Source organism: Parambassis ranga, chromosome 12 (assembly GCF_900634625.1).
Source record: "Parambassis ranga chromosome 12, fParRan2.1, whole genome shotgun sequence".
In the NCBI taxonomy this organism is placed as follows: Eukaryota; Metazoa; Chordata; class Actinopteri; family Ambassidae; genus Parambassis; species Parambassis ranga.
Window position 1 is genome coordinate 160,601 of NC_041032.1, and position 25,691 is coordinate 186,291.

General features: G+C 42.8%; 1 protein-coding gene across 1 annotated transcript in view; it reads right to left on the reverse strand.

The window, feature by feature from the left end:
* Positions 1-22,199, reverse strand: part of plppr1 (phospholipid phosphatase related 1) — a 68,557-nt gene extending 46,358 nt beyond the window's left edge. The window contains exons 1-2 of the mRNA XM_028418364.1: positions 22,060-22,199; positions 3,717-3,821 (exon numbers count right to left, since the gene is read on the reverse strand). Of these exons, the coding sequence (XP_028274165.1) occupies positions 3,717-3,776 (60 nt within the window). The 5' untranslated portion in view covers positions 3,777-3,821; positions 22,060-22,199. The remainder of the gene's footprint in view (positions 1-3,716; positions 3,822-22,059) is intronic.
* Between the last annotated feature and the right edge of the window lie 3,492 nt (positions 22,200-25,691).

Sequence of the window (25,691 nt, forward strand, 5' to 3'; positions counted from 1 at the left end):
GGGTGGGACTCATTGTCCAGCATGGATGTCAGTTTTGTCAGGACCCTCCTGTCACCCACCTCCTGCACTGAGTCCAGAGAGCAGCCCAGGACAGAGCTGGACTGATGACTTTGTCCAGCTTCTTCCTCTCCCTCTCGGTAATGCTGCTGTTCCAGCAGAGCACACTGTACAGAATGACTGATGCCACCACAGAGTCATAAAAGGTCTTCAGGAGTGCCCCTTTCACTCCAAAAGACCGCAGTCTCCTCAGCAGGTAGAGCCTGCTCTGGCCTTTCTTGTACAGTATGTCTGTGTTGTGAGTCCAGTCCAGTTTGGTGAACACCCAGGTACTTGTAAGAGTCCACCTGCTCAATGTCCATTCCCTGGATGTTCACCAGTGAGGGGGGGGGGGCAGAGTGTCATCTGTGAAAGTCTACCACCATCTCCTTGGTTTTCCCTGCATTGTGGTTTCGCTGACACCAGTCCACAAAGTTTTGCGTCAGTCCTCTGTACTCCGCGTCGTCGTTGTCACTGATGAGACCAACAATCGCAGTGTCGTCAGAGAACTTCTGCAGCACACAGCCGTCAGTGTTGTGTCTGAAGTCAATGTGTAGAAGGTGAAGAGGAAGGGGGCCAGGACAGTCCCCTGAGGGGCACCCGTGCTACAGGTGAGCAGGTCAGACACACAGATCTGGGCTCTCACAAACTGTGGTCAGTTTGTGAGGTAGTCCCTGATCCACTCTGACAGCAGGTGGTTGAAAGCACTGGAAAAATCAAAGAAGGTGATTCTCACAGTACTGCCGGGCTCAGCGTAGCAGGAAGGTGACAGCATCCTCCACTCCAACATTAGGCCTGTAGGCAAACTGCAGCGGATCCATGGAGGAGCCCACTGTGGAGCGGAGGTGTCTCAGGACCAGTCTCTCCAGTGTCTTCATCAGGTGGGATGTCAAAGCCACTGGTCTGTAGCTGCTGAGGTCTTTGGGGTGCGGTGTTTTAGGCACTGGTACCACGCAGGATGTCTTCCAGAGTTGTGGTACCACCCCCAGCTTGAGGCTCAGATTGAAAATACCATGTAATACCATGTACTAGTGTTGTACTTACATAATGTATTTTTGTGTACCTACATACTGTTGTTACAGTGTAATGTGCTTTTTATAATACCTTGCCAAAGTGCTAAATTCTTCTTGGGAAGCAATGGGCTGAACTGAGACCCAAGGCACCCTCATGTTGGAGCAGGTAAATCAATGATCAGGACACTGTTGGTCAACTAGATCTCAAGGGGAAATGACATCACTTTGGTATACAAATCATGCTTAATTCGAGTCAAATGTCTTCATTGTCTTCAGTCTGCAGTCTGGATGTGACAGCTGTGTTGTCGTCATCTTGGTACATCTGTACTGTTACACTACATAATACATGTAACAGTTGTGTTGCTACACCCTTGTTACTCTGATACAATGGAATAAACACATTAAAAAGTGTACCAGCAAAGTACCTACACACACATACAGCAGATCAAGGACAAAAACACAAACAAAAGTAGACGTACATAAGCACACTAAACTAAAAAAAAGTTAGAAAACACATGAAAACGCTGGGAGCTGCTACTACAAGCTGCCGTCTGAGACAGCACCATCTTGAATTTCCTGTCAAACATCAGATAACATGGTTTTGTGAGTTTCACACAGTTCCACCCACTGAGGTCCACCAACAACATATAAACCATGTTTAAAGAATTTCCCCTCGGGGATAAATAAAAGAATTCTGATTCTGATTTCCCCACCAAACAGTTAGAACTGATGAAGCTGCTTGGATGAGCAGCGAAACGTCTTCAAGAAAACTCTATAAGTCCATATGCCTTGCTTCAATCTTCCTGAATGACTGAGAATCTTTATCAACATTATGGCATCTTAGAATACAACAGATAGATATCCAACCTCCTATTTATAGCTAAAATATTTGAAAAGGTGGTTATGAATCTTCTCATGGCTTCAGACCATGGACTTGTGCCTTTGACTCTGTTGATCGCAGTACTTTACTATACTGACTAAAACTAGTACAGGGACAGCGCAAGGCTGAATTGTATGTATCAGGTTCCAGTTCGTTCATCTTATTGATGTTTTCTCCTTGTAGGGTCAGTCATGGAGTCCCACAGGGTTGTGTTCACTTTATAAATGCTTCCCCTTCAAAATATTGTTTGGCATACATTTTGATTCAATCAGTTCAATAAGCCATGACTTAAAGATATAAAGGTCTGAATGGACCTAATAGTGCCATATATTCCCAGAACACTTTATTCATGCTTGAATGAAATAATTATGAAATAAACACATTTTATTCTATTCTCATAGTGCAGGCTTTCTCATGATTCCTAGAAATTCTAAAAGTAGAGTTTTGTAGGTTTGGTAAAAGCCATAGGTTCAAACCTGTTCTAGCTCTTCTCTTCAGACGGACTCTCAATATTTATAATCCTATATCATAAGGTTAAGTAGTAGTAGTTAAGTGCTCCGTACAGATAAAGTCATTATAGTTGGTGACTTTAACCTTTATATGGACTCTGACAGTCTTAAGACTGCCATCATTTCATTTTTAGATTCAATAGGTTTCTCACAGATAGTTAATGAACCGTCTCACTGTCACAATCACACCCTCGACCTGGTTCTCACCTACAGTTTAGAAACTGAGAGCCTGCTAGTAGCTCCTCAAAACCATCTCCTTTCAGACCACCCATTAATAACTTTAGATCTAACTCTAACAGAAGAGTGCAAAACAAAAAGGTTTGTTATAGCAAGATGCCTCCCTGAGAATACTGTAGACAGATTTAGGGATGCAACCCCATCACAGCTTCATTTAGCACCAGATACAACAGTGTACTGATTTAAATATTACTCCTGCAGAAACTGATTGCTTTGTCAACAACACTGCAGCCACATTACGCACAGTTTTAGATATGGTTGCCCTACTGAAAAAGATGGTTACATATGATAGGAGGCTAGCTCCGTGGTGTAATTAAAATATACAAACACTGAAGCAGGCATCCAGATGGATAGAGAGGAAGTGGTACTCCTCCAAATCATTTGAATCCCAATGGGACTGGAGAGAAGGCCCTTTGTAAAGCCATATCAGCTTATTATTCATCATTAATAGAACAACAAAGGAATAACCCGTGTTTACTACTGTAGCCAGGTTGACAAAGAGACAACCTGGCTCTGTTGAGCCTTGTATAATCACAGCTCTTAGTAGTAAAGATGTTTTGAGTTTCTTCACCAAAAATATCACTAACAGAGAAGCAAATCAAGATCTCTCCACAACAGCCACTATACTGCCAGATTTTTTAGTCTAAATCCACCTCTGGATAGCTTCCTGACCTCCCTGAGCTGACCTTCAACATTAATAAATCTAACCCGACTACATGTCTTCTAGACCCTACCCCTAAGCTCCTTAAGGAAGTCTTTTCTCTGATTAGCGCTTCCTTATTAGATCAGATCAACTTGTCTTTAACAGGATATGTACCACAGGCCTTTTTTTTGAAGATGTTTTACCATTCCCCGATTGGCCACTCAGGGGAGTGGCGAAACATCTTCAAAACAATCCTTGAGTCCAGTTGCCTCGAGTTAAACTCTTGGACATGACTATAACCTGGATGAATGAAAGCATTCACAGACATTCATTAAGACATGCATTAAGTGCTTCATACACAAACATAACCCCCCCATCTCTCTCTCACACACACTCACCTCTACAAAGATGAAACATGGGATGATGGAGTAGCTGCGAAGTGTGTTGTTTGATGCCATCTTGTCTCCTGTGGGGAGACTTCTCAGGATTTACAGCAGCTTACTCTGCAGAGACAGAAAATGTCAAGTGTCAGACATCAGTTACAAAAATCTCCATTGCACTATACCATTGTTATTATATTTCAAGTATGTGATGACACTTAATTTGACTTTGACTTGTCAAAAGTGATTCTGACGTGAGTATTCTGCATGTCAGTAGGTGGAAATAATAGAGCAACTCAAATTTTCCTTTGCAAGTTTAGTTAATTCAGTTAGGAGTGAAACCTAAGGCTTCTATTCTCCCATTGTCACCTTATTTTTTTGTACATTACTAACTCGTAGCATTGTTCCAAATGATTCACTTGGATGGTATATTGGGACTGACACAAACAACCATGGCTGAGCTGGAGGTCAGAAAAGCTCCATGGTCAAGGGCGTGAGATGAAGAGTGAAGGTGCTGCATGCTGTATTTTTATAGCCAGTGGACTAAAATCATGATTGATGACTAATTAGTTTCATTTAAGTAAATTAACTAATTAGCTACTGACTGCTAATATAAATTCATCCATTAATGACAGGCTGATTAACATTAAACTAAAGTAGGCATATTGCCTTTTATTATCATCCATTTACAAGCCTCTTTCTTCCATTGATGCCCACAGCCATGACACGCAGACTAATCAAAGTGACTAGTTACCCACAACTGGGTATTTCAAAGATGTTTGTTAAACCTTTCATTTGTTTGCCTTTTGTGTGGTTTACTAAAATCTGAAAGCAGTATTTAACTAACAAAGAATTATATTGTAGCAGTGCCACATATGCATTATGTTTTTGATGTTGTTTTCAGGGGGGTATTGCCATATAAAAGATCTGCTGTATATTGGGAAGGGCCGATTAAGGCCAGGGGATGTTTTGTGTTTGATGTTCTGTATTGAGGGGCACGGCGTGTGAAAGGACGGCAGGGGGATGGAACGATTTTTTTCTTTTTCTTTGCGGTCAGCGGATAGGCTGAAAAAGGAAGAAGAGGAAGCGAGAGAGGGGCGCGTGGAGCGGCGTCGGAGACGACGAGGAAACGGGGAGACTATGAGGGACCCGTGAGTAAATTAAGGAATACTACGGACCGTAACGGGTGAGAGGATTCCTTTGTTATGGACCCTGACGGCGGACTCTTTCCTCTATTTTTCTATTTTCGTTTGTTGAACCCCGGACACGCTGGTGGAGAGGAACACCCGCGTGGAGCGGGGCTGGAGTGACTTTGTTTATCTGTCTGTTTGCCAGTGGACATTTGGTTTAGGACGGAGCGGACAATTATTTGTAAATATGGGTCGGGTTGTGGGGTTATTTGTGTTGTGATGGAAATATGATTTTTGAATGAATACAGCAGAAAACATCCCTCTAATGGGTCTGTGGTTTATGCAATGACAAAGTAGAAAGAGAGTATAGTACGGGAGAGCCTGATAACCCTGCTTAAAGGTAACAAAACTTTTATTGATTTTGGGAGGTTGTTACATATGGTGGCCCGTACGGGGACAGGCTCAAATGTATAGCTCGTTTTTTTTGTACTCTGATTTTGTTTGTGCCACAGAAAATTGTTAACTATGGAGGGGTCTAACACTCATAGGACTGCATCTGATATAGAGACAGGGGCATGTGACCCAGGTTTCACTGCAGGGCCTTTTGTCACAAGAAGACATAGAGTATCTTCGACTGGGGACCTCACGTCTTTATTGGGTTCTTTGTATTTGAATGATGAATGTGATGATGATGCAGATGATGATAATGTTGCAGGGGGAGGGGGGATGGTAAAACAAACTAACAATGTGCTGGTTGACGCTAATACTGATGAGGATGCTGAAATGATTGTGACAGGAGGGGAAATAGATTCTGAGATAGAACAAAAGTTTACTCAAACCGAGTTTGGGGCAGCAGACAGCCTGGGGGGCCCTTTGCAAGACCAGCTAAATAAATTGGAGGCAGATTTTAGAGATTCCCTCACTAGTTCACTTAACCGTGAGAGCAGTTTCAGGGACTATGTCGACGCTAGCTTTGCTAAACTGGAAAAAGCCCTTATCGCCAGTGTAGAGAAGCTAGAAAGAGACATGGTGAATTGTTTATTACGCAGAGATGAGCAATGGAATGGGAAGTTAAAAAAGCTAAGAACCGCTAGCCCACCGATAGCTCAGAGGTCCGTTGCCATCTCCACTGAGTTCAGTCCCATAGCTGTCTCCACCCCCGGCCATGCGCTTTCCCCTAGTCAATTGGGAGCTGCCTCATATTATTCCAAACCTCCTGTTTGCCTAGACTTTCCAACCTTCGGCACTAGCAGTGAGTCCTCGGAGGTCATTAACTTCATCGAGCAGTGTGAGAATTACCTGGAGCTGCGCCCTCTATCAAATCAGGAGCTGATGGGGACCCTGTCCGTCGTGTTAAAGGGACCTGCCCTCAGCTGGTGGAAGGCCATGAAAAGTCAGCTGTACGACTGGGGGTCCTTTAAGGATGCTTTCGCTGCCGCTTTCCTCCCTACTGATTATATGAGCGAGGTAGAAGAGAAGTTACGGTCTATGGTGCAACATCCTGATCAATGCCTCAGAGACTTTGCATATGATTATCAGGCCCTATGCCTGAAGTGGAAAAGAGACATGTCTGAGGAAGACATTGTGCGGCGCATTCTCAATAATATTAACCCCAGAGTTGCTGGATGTCTTCGGGGAACGGTCTCCACTGTCGCTCAGCTGGTGAGAATAGGCTCTATGGTGGAGAAGGACTGCTCGGGGGCGAGGGAGTATTGGCAGAGAGTCCAAGCTAACTCAGAAAAGCCATCAAGGAGAACGGTAGAGAAAAAGGGGGTGCAAAAAGGAACTGTGGGGGTTGCCGTGGTACAACCTAGACCCACACAGGAACCTAGTTTATTGCTCACTCCTGTCTCCATCAGAGAGGTGGATGGAGTTGCTGTAGTGGACACCGGCAGCACCTTCACACTTATGCGGGAAAGCTGGTGGCGGCAGCTTACTCATGCTGAGGAGCCGTTGCAACCTGCCGGGAGACCAAAGTTCGTGATGGCGGATGGCACTGCTCACCCAGCTCTAGGTAGGAAGACTTTAGGCATAAGTTGGCATGGTAGGCAATGGACTGTTGAAGTCCATGTCATGGAGGACCGTCATCTTGCTTTTCAATTGATTCTAGGCCTAGATTTTCTTTTTCAGACTGGGGCAGTTCTTGACCTGGCTAGGAATAGGTATGGGTTGAGAACAGAGCATGGATATGAGTATTATTCATTTCTCTCTAGCCAAGAAGCTAAAAGGCATTGGGAAGGCACAAACGCCTCTACAGCCCCTACCCAGGTTAATCTGTATTATGCCCCACAACCAGGGGAGATGCCTCCATGCTGGGCAGAGTTATCTACATCAATAACTCCAGTCTGTAAGGACACCGATGGCCCGGCAGAGCTACAACAGCTTAAGGAGGATTGGCCAGCTGTTACTTCTGGGGTTCTGGGGAAGACCACGATGGAAAAACACACCATTTTCTTACAAGATGAGGTGCCGGTAAGAACTAGGGCATATAGGGTCTCCTCTATGAAAAAGCAAATTATTGAAGAGCAGGTGGCCAAGATGTTAAAGGAAGGCATAATAGAACCATCACAGTCAGCCTGGTCATCACCTGTGGTCTTAGTAAAAAAACCTGATGGATCTTATAGGTTTTGTGTGGACTACAGACGGGTAAATGCCAAAACCTTACCTGATGCCTACCCTATGCCCATCATTCATGACATCTTAGAGTCTCTAGACGGGGCCACCTGGTTCAGTTCCTTAGATTTGCAATCAGGTTATTGGCAGGTGGCCATGGCAGAACACAGTAAACCTCAGACAGCGTTCATCACTTCTCTAGGGCTCTTTCAGTTTAAGTGCATGCCGTTCGGGTTGAGGAATGCAGCTGCCACGTTCCAGCGGTTGATGGAGAGGGTCTTGGGGCAACTGAGGGGAAAAATATGCTTTGTTTATATTGATGACATCATTGTATATTCCAAGACCCGTGAAGATCATCTCCGAGACCTGGCTGCTGTGTTCCAAAGACTAAATTTGGCTAACTTGAGTCTTAATATGAAGAAATGCCACTTCTTTAAAAAGGAGATGAAGTTCCTGGGCCACATAGTCTCGGAAAGGGGAGTCGAGGTCAACCCGGAGAAAACCCAGGCAGTGGCCGACTTTCCAGTCCCAAAGGATTTAAAGGCCTTACAGCGGTTCCTGGGCCTGGCAGGGTGGTATCACAAATTTATTCCCCATTTTGCTGATATTGCGGCTCCTCTAAACAACCTCAAGAGGAAAGGGGTCACGTGGAATTGGACCAGCGAGTGCCAGGATGGTATGACTGCTTTAAAGAAAGCTCTGCGGTCTCCCCCAGTGTTAATCCAGCCGAATTTAGATTTGCCTTTCCAGGTTCACACAGATGCCAGTGACGTGGGTCTAGGGGCTGTCCTCACGCAGGTAACTCCCGAAGGAGAGCGGGTGGTCGCTTACGCCTCAAGGGGGCTCAGAGGTCCCGAGCGTAATTATTCAACCTCAGAGAAGGAGTGTCTCGCGGTAGTGTGGGCAGTGGAAAAGTGGCGGCATTATCTGGAGGGAAAGGAGTTTGTGGTGTTCACGGATCATGCTGCTCTGTCATGGGCCTTTAACTGCCCAAAAACAACATCCCGTCTTACCCGTTGGATATTACGGCTGCAACAATTCCACTTCACAGTCTGCTACAGGAAGGGATGCTTTAACGCTGCCCCGGATGCTTTGTCCCGGATTTATGAGCCTATCTCAGAGCTACCCTCTCCTTGTCTAACTGTTACCACCAGGGGCCACTCAGGTCTGCCCACCACGCTTGCGGAGATTGCGAAGGAACAGGAGAAAGATCCAAAGGTACAGGAGTTAGGGGAATCTTACGATACATCTAAAGTTTCCCCGGGCCGCATCCGTTTTGTGCACCATCAAGGAGTGTTATACCGGAGAATCCCTCTAGGGGATCAAGGGGAGAAATTCCAGCTAGTGGTGCCTCAATCTCTGGTGCAAGAGTTCCTGCGATATTTTCATGACAATCCCTTGGGGGGGCATCTTGGGCAGTTGAAGACTCTCCTGAAAGTGCTGGAGGTGGCGTGGTGGCCAGGGGTCCGAAAGGAGGTGTGGGCACACGTTAAGGCATGTGAGACCTGCCAGAAGTTTAAGGCTGCCAACTATAAGCCTTATGGGGTACTCCAGAACACTGCCCTTACGGCACCGGGAGAGATGATGGGCATTGACCTCATGGGACCATTCCCTAGGAGCAAGAAGGCCAACACATTTCTCTTGGTGGTCGTTGACTATTTCTCTAAATGGGTGGAAATGTTTCCACTAAGAGACAGCAAAACAGAACGTCTCAGCAGGATTCTTAGAGAGGAAATCTTCACCCGCTGGGGGGTACCGAAGTTTCTGGTCTCTGACCGAGGACCCCAGTTTACTAGTAATCTCTTAGAAGACCTCTGTAGAACTTGGGGAGTGATACAGAAATTGACCACGAGTTACCACCCACAGACCAATCTGACGGAACGGGTTAACCGTACGATAAAGACTATGATAGCTTCCTTTGTGGGCCCACGGCATGACACATGGGACCAGTGGATACCAGAATTTCGCTTTGCCATTAACACCGCCCAACATGAAGTTACAGGTAAAACTCCTGCAGAGTTGGCACTGGGGCGAAATCTCCATGGACCCCTTCAAAGGCTTCTCGATAAACCACCGTCACCTGATCAGCGTTCCGCTTACAACCTAGTGGAAAGACAGCAGAGGTTGCTCGAAGAAGTAAAACGGAGAGTAGGGGTACACCAAGCTCGACAAGCTAAGTATTATAATGCCCGCAGACAAGATGCGCACTTCCTGCCGGGAAACTTAGTCTGGGTTAGGTCCCATCCACTTTCCAAGGCCACGGATAAATTTGCAGCTAAGCTCGCGCCCAAGTGGGAAGGTCCAGCAAGGATTCTGAAAAGGTTAGGGCCAGTCAATTACAGAGTAGGTTGGGGTAACCCACAAACCAGAGAGGATACCATTAACATGGTAAACTTGAAAGCATATCATGGTGTCTTAACTTAGGAGCCTTTGGCTGGAGGGGGGGACTATGTAGCAGTGCCACATATGCATTATGTTTTTGATGTTGTTTTCAGGGGGGTATTGCCATATAAAAGATCTGCTGTATATTGGGAAGGGCCGATTAAGGCCAGGGGATGTTTTGTGTTTGATGTTCTGTATTGAGGGGCACGGCGTGTGAAAGGACGGCAGGGGGATGGAACGATTTTTTTCTTTTTCTTTGCGGTCAGCGGATAGGCTGAAAAAGGAAGAAGAGGAAGCGAGAGAGGGGCGCGTGGAGCGGCGTCGGAGACGACGAGGAAACGGGGAGACTATGAGGGACCCGTGAGTAAATTAAGGAATACTACGGACCGTAACGGGTGAGAGGATTCCTTTGTTATGGACCCTGACGGCGGACTCTTTCCTCTATTTTTCTATTTTCGTTTGTTGAACCCCGGACACGCTGGTGGAGAGGAACACCCGCGTGGAGCGGGGCTGGAGTGACTTTGTTTATCTGTCTGTTTGCCAGTGGACATTTGGTTTAGGACGGAGCGGACAATTATTTGTAAATATGGGTCGGGTTGTGGGGTTATTTGTGTTGTGATGGAAATATGATTTTTGAATGAATACAGCAGAAAACATCCCTCTAATGGGTCTGTGGTTTATGCAATGACAAAGTAGAAAGAGAGTATAGTACGGGAGAGCCTGATAACCCTGCTTAAAGGTAACAAAACTTTTATTGATTTTGGGAGGTTGTTACAATATATTAAATTTTTTTTCTATAAAATGCATTGCTATGTTGGTACAGTGAAATATTTTAGTTTTGTCTGAATAAGCGAGGACATATTTTTGATTCAGTGCAATTGCAACATTATAGTGTGCATGCCTTCTATTAGTTCAAAGATAAAGAACTATAAAATAAATTCATCTCTTGTTTAACAAGTGATCAGTAGGAACTCATTGAGGGAAAAAATAGTGCTGAAAAGTTTTTTATTAATATGCATCGATAATCGACTTATAATCAAATTGTCGGCCCCTGAAAATCCACACCTCTAATACTGAACTGCAGCAAACTGCAGTGGTGATGCAGAGGTTTCTTAAAGCCAAGTTTGAGAAAACTGGTTTGTACATTTTATTTGCTGTTCATCCTTGAGCTTTTTCTAAACAATAGCTTCTGTACTGGAAAGATGAGTAGAAGCACACAAGCTTAAATATGTTTTAGACAGGGCTGTCAATTAATTAAAATGTTTTATCCATTGTCCAAAACATGCAATAATAATCACAAAGTAATTATACATTTTTAAAAATCTATTCTAAATGTACCTTAAAATGGATCTTAAAGGGATAGGTTTGAATTGTTAATATGCTTACTAGTATTGGTGTGGACAAATATGATTGCTTTCTGCAAGTGTATTACTAAAAATAATAAAAATATCCTCTTCCCTCCTCTATCCTCTTATGAAAATGGCAATGGAAGGACTGATGGCCCGCAAAATTATGTATATTTTTGGCCAAAATTAATAAAAGAAAATGCTAAGATAGGTTTCATATTATAGTTTGGCAGCCTGTTTTTCTCTGTGTAAAACACTAACTGACATTGACAGGTCTAATAACTCACTGCCTCTCCCATCTCATTTAACACTCTAACCAGTCTGCACAGGTTAACTGTACACAGCGACAATTGAACTATATAAAACCTTTCGACACCTGAGAATGCATGGCTGCATAAGAACATGTTGAAATGGATTTTATCTTGTAGACCTGTGCAACCTTCAATGTGTCTTCAACAGAGTCTCAGCCTCATGTTCAAGGACAGTTGAACAGGAGATTGATGTTTTTTTGCAGTTAATGGACGATCACCAAAAAATATTGGCAATGCAACAGTTACACTGTAAACTTGATTACTTGACTTATTACTACATCACAGTTTCAACATACAAAGGAGTGTTTTTTTCCTATTCTGTAAAAGACAGAAGAACAGATGTCAGCTTCAAGAGACAAGAGTGGCCTCTCAAAAGGCAGCTTGGCTGGTATCAAAGGCCTCATGAACACAAGTATAGATGCCATTGCAGGGCTCCAGAAATATATAGAGCAGCATAATTGCCCCCAAAAAAGAAGCAACAAAACAACATTAGCCCAGAAAGAGAAGTCATAATAGAAGAAAGCAAGGTCTACTCTACAACAGAACATCCAGATGAAAGAGAAGAACAGATTTAATAATCAACTGACTGGGAGAAATGACGTAAAACAGGAGGGGATGCTGTCTGTTTCTATAGTAAATTTGTAACAGATTAGAGATTAAGACAAGATACAAGATACATTCCATCCCAAAAATACCTATGCAAGCATAAAAAAATGTCTTCCAAAAAGCAGTGCCAGGGGCAGGGATGAACACTATATTAAAGTCAAATGTGATATGATGTGTGGAAACAAAACGCACAAAAATACAACCCAGCCTATACTGATCTAAAATATATCCAGTTTTAGAATTAGTACCGTTTGTTTCTTGGCTCAGATGTTCAGATCAGAAACACACTTTGCTTCATTATTTTAAAGATATAAGAGAAATTCTTAGAACATGGCCATGTTGTTGTGGTTTGAAATTCAGGAGCAGACAGCCCACAGTGACAGTGTTTGTACTGTAAACGGCCTCATTTTCACCAGATGGCCAGAAAAACATATACTCCTGAACAAAATATTAAGACCAGGGGACAAATTAGTATTTGCATTTCAGGCAAGTGGGTCATAACGAGATTGCAAATAGAGCTTCAAAATGCAGAAAAGAAGAAAAAAAGGAAAATAGACAAGTAGGCAATTCATTGAAAACAGCATTTAAACTTAAACAAGCTGCCATGACTCTGATGTCAGTGGCAAAAAGGCTTTTTGTCTGTTGAGCTGCACAAGCAAGGCCTCTCCCAACAAGTCATTGGTGCTGAGGTTGGATGGAGTAAGACAGTCATTTTACGTTTCTTAGTTAAGGGGGACTGTTGCTTTATTTTAAAGTGCAAGATTAGCAGTCATAACCATCACATGGATTACACTTGATTCCTTCTCAGTTTAGGGACTAAACAATGTATTTTGATTTCCTGCCTCCTTCTTAGTAAACAATCTCAAGGCTGTCTGTTCTTTAACAAACCTACATTTACGACACCAATGGCTGTGCATGGCTTTTTAGGGTTGTTTTTTTAATAAACTGGGCAGAGAACCTGCAACTGTAACTGAAATATTATTATGATATCATTGTCACTATCATTGTGATCTCATGCCTATTGCTATTCAATTTCCAGGGACAGGGACTTATCCTTTAGGGCCAATCATTCCCTGGACTGGAGACATCACAATGACAAACTATTGTGTTATCATCTCTGTTGCACCTATAGTAATGCACCATGGAATGAGTGTTGCACGTGTGTAGCTGCCTGTGTGATGTGTGTGTAATTGCATGTGATCACCAGTCAATCTCTAGTGTGGAATTAGCAGAGGTCCTAGATTCAAAGGTCATTGCTTTGCACCCTTACTACAATATGTCCTTCTCTTTTAACCAACATAATGCATTTGCAGGTGTCTCTGTTTTTATTTTTTGTCATTTTGTCACTGACAGTAGGATGCTCTGCACTAAAGTAAGTCACCCTCTTCTCTTTCACCTTCAGATTTAAGATGAGAAGAGGAACATATTTTAGCTGTATAACTGTTTCTAATGCAGCTTATTTAGCTTCTCTGCAAAGTCACAGCTGTGGCACACATTTTTACAGACAACAAAAAAGTGATGTTTTTAAGAGCTTTTATTATTTTTGCCACATTCAAACTTCTGACAGCTGGAAGTCAAATGCAAGAATGTGTTTATTTATTTACTCAAAATAAGCAGTTAAAGGTCACAAATAATCAGAATCAGAATTGTGTTTATTGCAATGTAAGTGAAAAGGTTTCACATTACTAGAAATTTGCCTTAGTGATTGGTGCGTACATAAAACGTATAACAGTTAACATGAAATAAGAAGCATGGAAGGGTATAAAAAAATAAAATAAGGTAAATGTAAAACAAAGTAATCTATGTATTCTAAAAGTAAGGCTATAAATTGACATGACATTACAGACATACAATTAACAGAACAGCCGGTTCCAACCTTTTTTAAACTGTGAGCTACTTCATAGGTATCGAGTCATACAAAGGGCAACCACTCCTATGAAATAACAAATCTGCTCTCTTTGCCTTTAGTTTTATAGAATTTTTAGATACCTATGTGAAGACACTGATCACATTAATGATTTCTTATAATAATGATCAACAATGACAACAAGGGGGGAAAATACCAGATATATTCAATACTTTAATTCTATTATCTCAGCATTTTCTTTTACATTTTCAGATGATCACTTCTACAATATTTTATAGAAGAAATGTGCCATTTTCCTTAGCCACAGACACACCCTTAATAATATTAACAAATCATGAACAATGCTGCACCATGTTTCAAAAAAATATAAATTTTGGAATGTTTACAAAACAAAACTATTTCTCTTACATTCCATGAACAAACTTTTTTCAATATTTTAATTCACCTTTGCCATGACACTGCCATGTTGCCACTGACAACATCTGATTGTTAGTGGGAAGACTGGCATTGCATGCTGTTCACCAGTGTATTGTAATCTGGTGTGTAACTTGACACTGCAACTCTGAGTGAGTCTTGCAGGTGTGCATCAGTGCATCAGCGTGTTCTATGTTTGTTCTTGATGAAGTTCATGTCAGAAAATGCAGATTCACAGAGATATGTTGAACAAACCAGACTGGCAACCTTCATGGCTGCTGTGCATACTCCACTGTACTTTTCTTTGTCAACAAGGCACCAAAAGTTTGGTGCAGTCTGGCTGGCTTTGAGGTGGAGGTCATTTTGCAAGGTTATGATTTCAATCTCAACCTGTCCAGCATCTAAGCTGAATGTTTCACTTGTTGCTCAGCAATGCATGTTATGTCCACGTTCAGGAAAGGATTGGAAATGAATGACACACATGGCTCAAGCTGATCAAGGTCACAAAACCTATTCTCACACTCTTGCCCAAGTCTGTGTATGACTTGACAGTACTTTTCTGCAGCTTTGTCAAATGTCTCAGATGCAGAAGCATTGTCTTGCAACACAGACTGCACAGAGGGAAAGTGCAGCACCTTTTTTGTCTGCAAATACACAGAGAAAATGTTCATCTTAGCTTTAAATGCATTTAAAGCACTTATCATATCAACAACAGTCTTATCTTTGCCTTGCAGCTCGAGGTTCAGGTGGTTTAGTTTCCCAGTAATGTCCGTTAAAAATGCAAGGTCAAGTGTCCACTCTGTGTCCTCCAGCAGGGAGGCATCTTCACCTCTGGACTGCATGAACTCTTTGATTTCACCCAAAAGTGACAAAAAACGAAGTAAAACTCGTCCTCTGCTGAGCCATCGGATTTCTGTGTGTAGCAGCAGGTCACCATATTCAGCTGACATCTCCTCCAATAGCAGCTTGAATGTTCTGTGTTGTTTCGCTTTGGAGCGGATGCTGTTTATGATTTTCACAACGGGAGTCATTACGTGATCAAAGCCGATCACTTTGGCACAGATCGCCTGCTGGTGAATGATGCAATGGTAATGCAGAAATTTGGGGAAGTCTGGGTCACCTTTACAGTGAGCAATGAAACCTGTATGTCGGCCGATCATAGCAGGAGCCCCGTCTGTAGTTACTGCTACCAGCTTTTCCAGTGGTACCTTTTTCTGCACGAAATACTCCTTCACCGCGTTATAAATGTCAGCTCCCCTCGTAGTTGTCTTTAGGGGCAGTAGTGTGAGGAGTTCTTCTTTTGTGGAGAAATCTTCAAACACCATCTGGATAAAGACCAACAGCTGCGCTGTGCTGCTGCTATCCACAGACTCGTCGCACTGTATGCTAAACCACCTGCACTTCGCCAGATCCCGGTCCAACTGATCGGCCAAGTTACCGGACATAGCTGACAGTCGTCTAGCCATCGTAGATGCCCCCAGTTGGACATCGGAGAGAGTGGAGATTAAATCAGTTCCATTTTTCTCGTCTTTAAGTACAGTGTTAGCGATTATCATCATTGCTTCTTTGAAAACTTCTCCGTCTGAAAACCCCTGCTGCTTACCCAAAGACGCCTTTAGTTCATGGGCTTTTTCTGCCCGTAGCGCGCTTCCCGGTGGGTAGTTAGCATGATAGCTCCTGTGACATGTAGTGAAGTGTCTCTCGACATTGTGCCGCTTTGCTGTCGCCACAGTCGCTCCACAAATGAGACACACACATGTTTCTTTTACAGTAGTAAAAAAGAACTCTTCCTCCCATTCACTGTGAAAGTGATACGTTTTCTTTCTTTTTTCTGCCATGTATGTTTTTGGGGTTAGAAACTGCCTTCAGCTCTCCATCTTCGCTGCGCCTACTAGCTTACTCGCCACAAGGGCTTAAGTTTTGACATGCGCACTATCTAACCTTTGAACTAAATAGGAGTTTGAACTAATAGGAGTTTGCCTAAGCTACATATATAATACATTTTTTAGTATTTATTTCAAAGATGGTCATTTTCACATCTATCTAAATACAAGTGTAATTAAAAAAGAATAACAACAGAATAAAATTAAATTTTAGACGCAGCTCACTGGTAAGTTGTGCTATTTTTAGAACAGGCCAGCGGGCGACTCTTGTGGTCCTTGGGGGCGACCTGGTGCCCGCGGTCACCGTGTTGGTGACCCCTGGTGTAATGTATCTGTGGCTTGCAGAAATGTTTAATGTCCAACATTCCATGCTGGAGACTGGGTTGAAGATTGTGGACAAATATTAATACACCAACAAGGTCCAACCCAGTTTGACCAATATATCTAGATATTTTTTCACCTATTGCAGAGAATACATCACATGACTAAGCCACAGAGCACATAAAGATGAGACAATTTTACAAAGTAACAACATAGCACTCGTATCAGTCCTCCTAAAATTTGGTGCTCCAGATGGCAGTACATGTGAGCATGAAGGTCAAAAATCAAGGCACAATGATCACACTCAGTCAACAGTGCATACTTTTCTACATGAGAGATAAAGGAATGCAAAAGTTCATTGAGAAAAGGAACAAAAATGCTTTTCGGCATATTCACTGGTGTGGACGTGTATTTGGGTTTCCAGTATAAATCTGGTTATGTTTCCATGTCCAAAACTGAATATAGTCACCTGGTAAGAAAAGGAACTGACATCATCAAGGCAACCCTTCAAAATAGAGATGGGCAGTAATGGCCAAAATTTTAATCACAGTAATTTTCATCATATCGCCGGTAATGATAAATATAACTGTAACGGCTGTCATAAAAGTTGACAAATGACTCATCACCTAATTTGAATAATTGAACATTTGATAACAAAACGAACTGCCACGCTCACAGGCATACAACCTCCTTCTATCCGTCACAGGTACACGCACACATGCACTCACTGCCCAGCCTCTTAAAGGAGACATGCCGCTCCTATAACACTGTCAACTCCCACAAGATCAGTTTAGAAGATGTAGCAAACATGTCATGTGCGATACAAATGTGTCACATTTGCCCACAACAATAACAGCAAAAGGAACGCAAAAAGCAGTATCCAAGCATTCTTCATGAAGGTAGATTATAACTTTTTTGCATGGCCCCCAGATTTCACCACAACAAGCATCTAAAAACGCCAACGTTCATTGCAATTTGTTGAAAAAGCTGCTGCAAAATTAGGCATTCTAGGTCGCAACAATCTCAAAAAAGACTGCAGGGGACTACATAAAACTGTGGCAGTCAGGTAATGAGTACCGTATTTTCCGGACTATAAGTCGCGCTTTTATTTTTCATCCTCTGGCTGGGTATGCGACTTATACTCAGGTGCGACTTGTATATGAAAAAATATACAATTAATTAGCCTTGTGTCCTGACGTCCCATTACAGATATAATGGTAGCTGCTCTGTCCCTCTCCTGACGGTTCTCTTCCTACCTAAGCCTGTTGCGATAAGCAATAAATCAATTAATTGCACAATAACTTAAAATGGGCTCGATACCTTTTTCGGCCGCAATAAATTACATTTGCATGCTCATTTGTTTTCCTCTCTCTCTTTCTCTCCCTCTCGCTGCCAAAGAGACTGGATGACAAAAGGCGTCACTCCGGTGTGCCGTAGCGTATAAAGAGTGCAAAGTCCGGCCGTCGGATTTAATATGGCCCGCGGCTTCTGTCTAAAAATGTGTCAAATCAACAGGTAGTTCTTATTTTTTAACTCATTGTGTAACGTTTACATGATGTTCTGAGCAGACCACGGTCAGCTCACTGTCTGCGTCGCCACGGTGCGTCACAGTGCTGCAGGGCTTGGACGCTGGTTACAGCATGCAGGGCTCTGAAGCAAAACACATATGCAGACACATGCACACATACAGGTGAGCCCACTCCCACCAGCAGGTAGAGTGCGTGTTGTTTGGCTCTGTTGCTCATGACATGATAGTTGGTGTGACTTAACTCCATTGACTATGCTCAGATAAGCTATGGTAATAGGCCTACCACTACTCATAATATTAATATTAATATAAACGTCAATATTAATTATTAATCATTAATAATATTAACAATGATAACAGTAATAATAATAATTAAAGCTGCAAGCAGCGATGACGGGCCCTCGCAGCCCTTGCGGTCCGCGGGACCGGCAGCCGCCGCCTCCCCTATCGTCCCACGACCTCTGTCCCAGCTGTACCGGCACGAGCTGTGGTCTGCAGGGCAGAAGAGTACAGCAAAACACACATGTACAAAAGACAGGTCCTCTGGCCAGTAGGTGGCGCAGTGACTGTAGCATATCAGCATGTCAATCTGTGCAGCGTCCGATGTTCAGCATGACTGTAAAGTTTCATCCACATAGGATGAAGTGTTTAGGAGATACAGCCAAAAAGACATCTATTTCCTGTGCGTTGGCGAAGGGTCAACTTTGTGGCGGCGCCACGGCCAGACCGTGTGACGAAGTGCTGCGTTTTTGATAACTTGTGGTCCCTAATACCTTAAGAGTAAGCAGACCAAGTTTCAGGTGGATTGGAGAAATCCTGTAGGAGGAGTTCGTAAAAGCGCGGGGAGTGAAAAATGCAAAATGGCGCAGTTTTTTCAAAATGGCGGACTTCCTGTGCGTTTTAGAGGATACCTCCAAGAGACTTTTTTTGTTGTCTAGAGGTGATACATATGCGTATCTATTTTCGTGTCTGTAGGTCAAACGGGGAAGCAGATCTCATTCCAGGGGGCGCTGCTGAGCTATGTGGCCACGCCCACATGTGACGATGAGGTGATATGAAAAGGTGCACAGGGGCTGATGTCATGATAGAGTAAGAGGCAGGTAGGATGAACAAATCTAGAAACACAGCAGCTTTCTCTATGGTGGCGAAGGGTCACCTTTGTGGCGATGCCCCGCCCACACGGTGTAATATCGAGCTGCGTTTTTGATAACTTTTGCTCAGCCATGTCTTCAGAACCAGGTGACAAAATCACAGGTTTGTCAGAGTATTTCCCTAGGAGGAGTTCGTTCAAATACAAGGTGTGGAACATGGATAATCAGCCTGAACACAATTCATACCACCAGTAGGTGGCGCTATGAGAGTTTGTGGTCATTAGCATATCAATCTGTTCAGAATGACAGGCTCAGCATGCCTGATTTTTTTCATCCACATCGGATGAAGTATGTGGGAGGAGTTCGCAAAACTGCGGGGTGTGCAAAGTGGAACAAGGCGTGGTTTTTTCAAAATGGCAGACTTCCTGTACATCGTGGAATTTTCGTCCAAGAGGCTTTTTTTCTCGTCACATGGCGATACATGTGTGTACCAAGTCTGAAGTCTCACTTTAGGGGGCGCTGCAGAGTCATGTGGGCACGCCCACGAATGGCGACAGTGTCAAGTTGCGGTTTCGTCGGGGGACAATTTTGTGCCAAATTTGGTGAGTTTTTGAGCACGTTCAGGGGGTCAAAATCGCGATACCTCTTGCTCTTGCACCATTCGGTGCTCGGGCCCTAATGATATGAATGATAATTCCAGACAGCTATATGAGCGCACAATAGTCTGCCTTTTATTAATTTACAGGATATTTATAGGAATTTCTGTGCGGTGAAGCTAATCGTTTCTCAGTGTGAGAACTTGTTGATGCGTGTGTCCCCACTCTCAATGTCCTGCAGCCGTACCATTTAAGAGGAATTCACGAGGCAACCTTACGCTAAAACGAAGTGATTAACGCTGGCCTGCTGGTGCGACTTATCTATGGTTTTTTTCTTCTTCATTACGCATTTTTTGGCTGGTGCGACTTATACTCCGGTGCGACTTATCTATGCTTTTTTCTTCTTAATTATGCATTTTTCTCTAGGTTTATTGGGTATGGTAAAATAATCTAAAAATCTTCATACAGTCACTGACATCAGGTGACATTCATCCATCCATTATCCGAACCCGTTTCCTGCAGTGCAGGGAGGCTGGAGCCTATCCCAGCTATCTAGGTGGGGAGGCGGGGTACACCCTGGACAGGTCACCAGTCCATCACAGGGTAACATACAGACAGACAACCATTCACACTCACACCTATGGGCAATTTAGAGTGACCAATTGACCGGAGAAAACACAGGCACAGGGAGAACGTGCAAACTCCACACAGAAAAGCCAGTCATCTAGTCAGAATTGAACAAGGAACCTTCTTGCTGTGAGGCGACAGTGCTAACTAACCACTGTCATCAGGTGACTTTTTTTTTTTTTTTTTTACTGCTGTTGATCACATATCAAGTATATCATTGCCAGGCAAAACATGTTATTGTGACCTCAGTGTGCCGTGTTATCTGATTGGTTAAAAACAGACATAATTTCATGGAAACTAACACACACACACACACACACCAAGACCCAATACAAGCCAAGGCATTTACCACAGTGCAGAAGACTCTTACACATGCATTCACTGCACATATACATGTCACATTTCCCATGATTAAAAATGGCATGGTGGGTATCCTGTAGTCCAGGCCAAGAGATGTCTTCAGTGAATCCTCTTGACAGCCAAGAAAAAAAGGATCACCTGATGTCCAGCCACCTGCCATCTGTCTGCTGAATATAATTATTTGTCTGCTACAGGGAGATATATATACGAACAGACAAATACACTGACAAACGGACTACAAATAGCTGGTACAAATGTGTGCATCTCTGTGAAGCTGTGATGTTTTTTTCCTAGCTAAGTTAGACACACACATTGCACACAGTTTTTAGTGAAGGCTATGTGTACTTGTTTTCTCTGGGAAGGTATGGAATTTAGATGTCCATTTGAGGAGAGAATATGATGAGGCTGCTGCGCATCAGGGCTGAAAAATGCAATGCTTCAATCCATTTTTACAGTAAATACATGAAGGCATTTTGACCAAAGCAGTCACATATAGAAGCTGTAGAGGGTCAGATGGGACATTTGCAAGGGTTAACTTTGCCAGTTATCAGAGGTATTTACATTTTCTTGTGTTAATTTACTTCTAAAGCACTAACCACTAATCATTTCACTAAGAAAATATGCGTACCCTATATTCAGTTCTTGTCTCAGGCCTAGGCTGCACCTCCTTGGTACAGCTTTCTGAATCATGACAGAAGAAGCCATCATAAACATGGTGCACTATTCATTTCAAGGGTAGCCTACAGCTCCTCAGTACCTTTCTCAGTAACATTCAGGGATTACAGTCATTCGGCGATCTTAGCATAAACTGCGCCGTGCCTGTCTCGTGGGCAGTTTGAGAAGGAATAGCTAGCTTGTGATGTGGGGGGCGGGGAGAGAGGACGCTTTTTCCAGCTCATCTGAAAGCACATTAGCTTGGTAATGGAAGCGACACATTTGCACGCTTACTATTTTTATGTTGCCGATGAGTGGTGCGCATCACTAAGGTAAATTATATCCTCAAAAATCACATTTTTTTGCGCGTCAGTATGCGGCAGAAGGAAGTCACTGTTGCTGGTAGAGACAGGTGTCTGTTTCAAATACCGATGATAAAACGCTATTTTTTACGCACATCACTGAATCTGCAGCGAAGTCGGTTCATCTCACAACATCCACAAGTTATTTACGTTTACCACATTAGAACTGTGACTTGATTATGGTCCGAACCTGCCGCAGCAACAGACAATAGCAACACAGTCCGTCTTCCCGTATTTCTTGTGCACAGCATCTGCAGGCATCACACTTACCGCGATTGCATGAAGCAGTAATCCTGAAAAAAGACGACTCCATTAAAGAAGAAAGGGGCGAAAAGAAGCCACGAGCACCCCCACTACTAGTAGTACTACTCCATCGGATCAGCCGAGCTTCAGCCGCTCACGGTTTGTGATGTAGATCACGCAGCGTGCGAGCCCATGAGGGTGGATACTGTGTGTCTTGTCGGGGGCGGAGACAAGACGTGCTCTCGACTCCACTGGAGCATATTTAATTCAATGTGGGGACTTTACAAGAAAGTAGGCTGTCTAGACTCAATATTCCAGGCCACCCTGCCCCTTACACTTCCAGACAACCCAGAGGTTTTATAAGTAAGAAAGACGGTATCAGTGCTGCTTCATATATTTACTGAGATTAAGATGATGTGGATGACTTCTGAAAAATATTGCCAAGACAATGTCCAATATAATTATAACACAGCAGGTCTCAAACGTAGTCTCAAGGCGTATAGAGTACAGCAGCATCCTGGTGAGGATAATGATGCAAAGCATTGTGGTTGTTGTAGGACACAATGAGACTGTGCTCATTTCAGCAGTAAACAAATTACTCAGAATTACTAACAATCAACAACAAGGTGCATGTAAGGTGCAGGTACAGTGCACACAGCTGTAGATACCGTTGCCCTTCTGAAAAGGCTAGCTTTTTACAAACTTCACAAATCCAGACATTGCGAAAGATGTAAAGGTAGTAAATAGTTTATAAAAAAGGTCCTCTATAAGGCCAGAGCAGCTTATAACAGAAACCCATGTGAACCTGAAAACAACCATTAGCTGTTTTTACTTTATCTGTAGAAGTGTCATTACTGTTGATCAATAATTGTTTTAGGAAAACAATCATATTTTCACATACCAACTGCTCTGACTCCTCTTTCCAGCACTCTGTGTGGGTCTTAAAGAGACTCCTCCTCTCTCTTTCCTCTTTTGTCTGTCTTATTCACTGCCACCTGAAAAAGAGGCTGAAATAGTGCAACTACTCATTGATGCAGCTTTAGCGTTACAGTGAGGCTACTGGCATAGTGAGTATGTTTGTCTATTGACCCATTACTTAAGAGTCTTATTGATTGAAGGGTGTTTAGTTTCTCTGCTGCTCCTATGCACAGGGTTCGTTTCCATGGTAACTTTACAGGCTAGCCATGAAGGACTAGCCTTGGCTACAATCAATGGTGGAGAGACACAGCTTTTCACATACACACACATACATGTTTCGTTAACTTGTCTCAAGTAGCAGGGTATGCACTGCAGGCTTTTACTGTAATTAGACCTCAACATGAGAAACCCACTTTGATATGTGTGTTTTTGGAGGGCATGTCAAACCTTTCCTTTACTTCTATAATGCTTGGAAAGGCATTTGCATTTCAGGTATGTGGCCATCTGCATAGCAATAGTGTGTTAAGTTTTCTAGTCAGGATTCAGTCAGGGTAAGCTACTCTAATGCATCATCCAAGATGCTGCATCAAGACTACTGGCGACTTCTTGTAAAATCTAATTTGAAGTTCTCTTCAGTCCCTTAGTGGCTAAGCTCCTTTCTATCTGGTTATGTACATTCCAACAGAACACTTCACCTTCACAGTGAGTTGTCTTGTGGTTCCCAGAATCTTCAAGTAGAAAGAAAGGCCAAACCTTAAGGCATCTCTATTGCTCCCTGCTTGGGTTCTGGAGGTAGACACCCTCTCTACCCTTAAGGTCCAGCTTTTATTTACTTTATAAAAGCAGTTTAATAAATCTTAGTCATAACTTGAATTAGTCATTAATAAAGGTGTGGCTAAAGCTATTACCTCAGCTATGCTATGTTTCCCTCTCCACCTGTCATTTTTTTCCCATGGTAGTATAACTGCAGAATGGCTCTCTCCTATCCTCTCCTCTTCTCCTCTCTCCCATACCCTCCCCTCCTCCACTTCCATCCCCTCTCCTGTGCGCCCACCAGACCACCTCTCAACTGATACTTAGGCCTTTTGGCCAACTATTTTGTTAAAACACACTAGCACAAATATAAAAATAAAACAATATTAAAAACACTGACAAAAACGCGTCTTCATATGGCCTGTATTGTATGAGACTCATGCTGATCTGCTGCTATAAATAACTTGGCTCAGGAGGTTGTCGTGGTAACCAACAACCAACTGGTGCCAGGGAGAGAATGGCTCCTTGAAGAGAAAAACACCATTGAAGGGATGAGAGTGAAAATGGAAAGCTGTAAATGAGATGGGAATGATATGGTAAGAAAGGGATAAATAGCACAGTAAGATGGATGTAAGCAAAGTGCTGCAGGGATATAAAGGGAAAAGATATTCTGAGAAGGAGGGAGGGGGTAAGTGAGAAAAGATAAATGCTGATAAGAAGATATGCGAACGGTATTCCAAGATAAACAATGATAAGGAATAACAGATTCACTTACAGGAGCCTCCAAAGCTACAAAATTCACTTCCACCATGTAGTTGGAGCTGCAGAGCCACTTTAGGAGAAACTACTCATTAGCATACAGACATTAGACAGTAAAATATAAAAGCTGCTTGCACTAAAAGGAGATGGTCACCATGCAGGATAAATGTTGAAGTTAACCTATAGACTCTGCTGCCTCCGACTCCATACACTGGCTGCTGTCTTTAATATGTACACACATTTATGCTGACATGAAGCTTCAACAAGATCATAGACAGAAGCAATGTGGATCACAGCTGGATGTGTGTATAGGCCAAGTGTGATATGGAAGAAGAGAAAGAAGGGGGATATGGGAAGGATTAGTGAGGGAAGACAAAAGCCTAAAGCAGCAGAGGGAGCTGGAGACTTTCATTTGCATCAGTCATAAATAATCCCACTCTTTTCTTGGGTGTTTTTTTGCCCTGCATTTGTTCTGTGTTTATCCGTTTGATGATAAATACAGTGGACTCTCTTCTGTACTACAATTGCTCATATATTTTTTGAGCTGAAGAAATATTTCTCAGCTTCTGTCTTTTTTTTCCATTTAAATCTATTATCTACATCGATTTCATCAAATCATTTCTATAGGAGTGAAGGCCTTAAGCACACAAAACAAAAAAGTTTTGCTTTTGTGTAGCAAAGAATACTATTAAATCTGAACCACATTTGTGTAGAGAGAAAGTAGAGGAGAAGGCACAAAGGAGGATGTGAAGAAGTGGTGGATTGTGACACCATAAATATTTCTTCAAATTTTGGCAGGATCTGTGAAATTCAAAAACAGGTCACAAAAAATAACAACAGAGCAATCATTGGAAATGGCACAGAGCACATTCAGACCCCAAATTATTTTCTTAAAATGTTCAGAGTGGCAGAATACTATCTATTTAGTTGGTAAATCTTTTAGAAAAATGTAGCTCAAACTCCTATCTACAAGAACATAAGAGACCTAGGGGTGCTCTTTCAGAAACTCTGAAAAGGGGATTGACACACACACACACAATGTATTTCATACACAAAAAAAGTGGTCTGGGCAGCCTATTTGTGTGATTAAACTACAGCTCTAAGGTACAGGAGGCAGCCTTTATATTTATTATGAGTAAAAGCTCATAGTGGCACTATGACTCAACACAAGCAACCAAATGCACCCAAAGACAAAGGGATAAAAACACATTAGCAATGCAGTAATGCTC